The following is a 4,139-nucleotide window of genomic DNA, read 5'->3' as shown; positions in this document are numbered from 1 at the left end:
CATTAATCTCTGATGGAGAAATTAACTCGGTTTCTGTACATAAAACTACATTTTTAGACTGCACAAATTAAAACACGAGAAATATAATCTGTTGCTCTTTGTGTTTGTGTGAAGGGGGTAATGTTCTTGATTTAAACATTCCTTCCACCGAAATCACAGAAAAAAAAAAAAAAATCATAGAAGTAAGACATGCAGATGGAAGCTAAAACAACACCTAGATTTTGCACGGAGGGGCACATATGCCCGCGTGTATAACACATGGATATGCGTGTAGATACGTATGGAGATTTGTATCTCCTGTGTGTGCGTGTGTGTCTGTGCGTATCTACACACACTCTGAACTGAATTATATCGATTCTCCTGGGATCACGGTATTTATTTAAGGACTCTTCCCAGGTCATAACTGTAACACTCACTTAATAGCATTAATCCCTTGTTATAATGTAAACACGACGGCCATTGTATTCCCAATCTGTATTGTTCCACTAATTATTAAAGAGGAGGAACTAAAAGCAATCAATTCGCGTAGATAAACACTTACTTACACCACCCCTGCTGGAAAGAGCAGACTTGGTTTCCCAAATAAAAATGCAGAGAGTATAGTACATTTTGCAAGGCATGCAGGTTGACTTAGAGAGATTCATGTATGACTTTATAATGTTATAATTAATTTTGCATTCTCAGCTCTCCAGCTGCTGCTCTGTTCAGAAGCAGAGCTCATATACTTAGAAATCAGTCTGTGGAACACAAGAATTGACTATTCAGATGTAATCGCATGATATCGATTATTCCATAGAACTACTGAAATATGAATGTGTTTTATATAAAGCTCTTGTTTTTAGAGATTCTATTTTTATTTAATATATGCGCATTAATCATCAAGCAGGGAAGGAAACGTCTTTTCTGTAATCTGTTGCACTGAGTTTACCAGTGGTTTATCACTCTCTTATCAGGAAGTCGGGAGTTAATGACAATAAATACCTGTTGGTGTTAACCTCCTCCCCCTCACCTGCCTTTAAGGATTGCCTCTTCTACAGGCCAGCTGATAGATCTGGATGGGAATTAATCCAGTATGTCTGGTGGCCAGATCTCTGCTGCTGCGTGCCGGGGTATACTGGTATGCTTTCACAGAAAAAAAAAAAAAAAAAAAAAAAAAAAAAAGGAAATGGAAAGCCCAGATCGCTTCAGACAGTACACGCATCCTGATACTTGACCGTAGTTTTAAGACGGCATTTTCCCCGCTGCGTCCGCCAGAGTATAGAAACGGCTTCTCGACGTGTATTTCTAATTAGTTACGTGTTTAATTGATTAACAGTAGGCTGTCCTGCTCTCCTGAAACTCTCCAGATAATGCCACCTCCCTTCTAGTCAGTTTCGAGCCTGTTCCTCGGCGTACCTGATCAAATCCACGTTCTCCAAACTACCCAACGGCAATTACCTGAGGTATTCTACCAAGTCGGCCGCAAACGCAAAGCGACTTTATTTGCTAAAACCCGGGACCAATGCTCACTCACAGATGCAGGAAAAAAAAAAAAAAAAAAAAAAAAAAAAAAAAACGCAGTTTTTTTGTTCTTTTTTTTAAATTTTTTTTGTGTAAACCTCTTTTTTTTTTTTTTTTTTTTTTTTTTTCCAGCAGCGCAGGGGCTCCTAAGCCTGCGCACGTTGAGGGAGAGGGGCTGGCTGGTAGCGCAGTGGCTCGCAGCGCTCCAGCCCCGGCGGCTTCTCTCCCACCTGACGGCCGGGAGTGCAGGGGGGGACCAGGGGAACGCTGCCGGAGAGCTCGTCCCGGGAGCCCCAGGCCGGAGCTCGAGTGGCTGTGATTCCCCGCGGGGGGCTGAAGGGTCCCTGCGGGCTACTCTTAGAAGGATGCATATATATATATACATGGATAATATATTTCTGTGTATTTAGATATGTACCGAAAAGGAAAACTCATTGCCTTCGTCCTCCTGTAGGAGCAGGGCTGTTAACGTCTAGAAGCTGATGGGCGGTCAGGGCCGAAGCGAAAGAGGGGGCAGAGGAAGAGATTACGTAATTTAGGAAATTAATTACATGGCAATCGTATTCCGAGAGATTTATCTGAACTTCAAAAGGAGGGGGGGAGCAGCTAGCCCCCCGGAAGGAGTCACCCAGGCCTCTTCCCCACTCACCAGACCAGGAAGAATAGAAATGAAAGAAAGATGAAGTTTCCCCCCCCCCCCCCCCCTCCTGCCCCTTTATGTGCAAACGCGCTCCATGACCAGCTTTAGACTGTTCGTGGCAACTTAGAAAACTGTAGAGCTCTCGCTGCCAGGAGCAGCGCGATCCTAGATCTGTTGCTTCGAGCAGTTGCTCTTCTTTTCTGCCATATAGGGCAGTACTTTTACAAAGTGCTCTTCCCTTGTGTCCTACCCAGCTCCGTCGAGCCTGGCTTAGTTTACCCGCATGTGTGCAAATGCACTTACATATGATACGTGTGCGTGCATCCAGCGGGAGCTGCTAGCTCTCCAGAGAGTGCGTGTGTGAGGGGATGCATTTATTTATCATACGCATGATTTTTTGTCCCCCGCCTGGACTCAGAAAACGGCCGACGGAGTGTAACCGAGAGTGTGTGAAAGAGTATTATGGCTCCGTGAGTCCGGAGAGGAGCTGATGAGCAGTATCGTCGTCTGGCTTCAGCAGTGTGCTCGCAGCCGGAGAGGCTGGCTTGCATTACAAAGCCTGCCTTCGCTGCCTCCTCGCCTGCCTGCCTGCCTCCCGGCCGCGGGAGGAGACGGAGACGGGGCCGGAGCGGGAGGGGGCGGGCCCGCCGCGCTATGCAGATGAGCGGCTGTGACGGACAGCTCTGTTTTCCAATGTCCCTCAGAAACTCGAGTGCTCCTTCCCTCAACTCTTCACTTCAGACTCTATACTTCCCCCAAAATACAGGCTCGCAGGCGCTGGGGGAGCTGGCTGGCTGGCTGGGAGAACTCCATATGCAGCAGCCACTTTTCTGATTTCGGGGGCTCTCTTTTTTCTCTCTCTCTCTTTCTCCCTCTCTCCCCTTCTCTTTCTCTCCCTTTTTTTCTCTCTCTCTCTCTCTCTTTATTAACCCTCTCCTCATCCGTCTCTCCTAGATGCCCTTTCCCTCCCGGTTAGATTTCTGAACGCTCGATTTATTTCCCTTTTTTTGGGGGGGCGGGGAGGAGGTGTTCTTTATTTTTATTTTATTTTTTTCTTCTTCTTCCTCCTGTTTGTTTTTATTCTGAGCGGGTGTGCATGGAGGGGAGCATATAACAACTCTGATTCTCTACATAACTGCACAGAGCCAACCGGGGAGAGAGAGAGGGGGAGAGAGAGAGAGAGAGAGGGAGGGAGGGAGGGAGGGAGGGAGGGAGGGAGGGCGGGAGAGAGGGAGAGAGAGAGCACGAAAGCAGCGCCAGGAGCAGCGGCAGCAGCAGGGCCGGTCACCCTCGCCCCCTCCCTGTTCCTGTGCACACCAGTGCAAGCCATGTCCTATCCTCAGGGTTACCTCTACCAGCCCCCCGGCTCGCTGGCTCTGTACTCCTGCCCGGCGTACGGGGCGTCGGCGCTGGCGGCCCCCAGGAGCGAGGAGCTGACCAGGTCTTCGTCGGGATCGGCGTTCAGCCCTTACCCGGGATCGGCAGCTTTCACCGCCCAGGCGGCGGCCACAGGCTTCACCAGCCCGCTCCAGTACTCCACAGACCCCGCCACGGGATTCCCCTCCTACATGGTAACTACCGAAGAGAACCCCTCTCCTTCTTCATTAGCATCCGCATTCTCATCCTCATCATCTTCAGCCTCTCTCCTCACACACTCGCCATCAGCCCCCGACACAGCCGGCCGGAGGCCCCGCACCAGCGCCGCCGCCTCTGCGCTGCCAGCCCCGCACCGCGGCCGGGGCCGTGCGGAGCCTAGCCGAGCCGGGCGGAGGGTTGCCGGGCCGGGGCCGAGCGGGGCCGGGGCCGGGGGAGCTGCCTCGCTGCGCGCCCCGGCCGAGCGCGGTGCCGCCGGGCCTGGGACCCGGGCTCTCCCCTCGGTTCCCGGAGCTGTGCGGGAGCCCTGATTAACGAAATACGGCTTTCTCCGTCAGTTGGGCTGCAGGCTTTTTCATTCCAACCCTCCCGGCCCCTTCCCCCCCCCCCCCCCCCCCCCCCCCCC

The 4,139-nt window shown here is 51.3% G+C and overlaps 1 protein-coding gene across 1 annotated transcript in view; it reads left to right on the top strand.

Annotated features, from left to right (window-relative positions):
• The first annotated feature begins 2,777 nt into the window (after positions 1 to 2,777).
• Positions 2,778 to 4,139, top strand: part of IRX2 (iroquois homeobox 2) — a 5,980-nt gene continuing 4,618 nt past the window's right edge. The window contains exon 1 of the mRNA XM_035319780.1: positions 2,778 to 3,711. Within this exon, the coding sequence (XP_035175671.1) occupies positions 3,469 to 3,711 (243 nt within the window). The 5' untranslated portion in view covers positions 2,778 to 3,468. The remainder of the gene's footprint in view (positions 3,712 to 4,139) is intronic.

Source organism: Oxyura jamaicensis, chromosome 2 (assembly GCF_011077185.1).
Source record: "Oxyura jamaicensis isolate SHBP4307 breed ruddy duck chromosome 2, BPBGC_Ojam_1.0, whole genome shotgun sequence".
NCBI classification, from domain to species: Eukaryota; Metazoa; Chordata; class Aves; order Anseriformes; family Anatidae; genus Oxyura; species Oxyura jamaicensis.
This window is presented reverse-complemented; position numbering and strand designations above follow the sequence as displayed.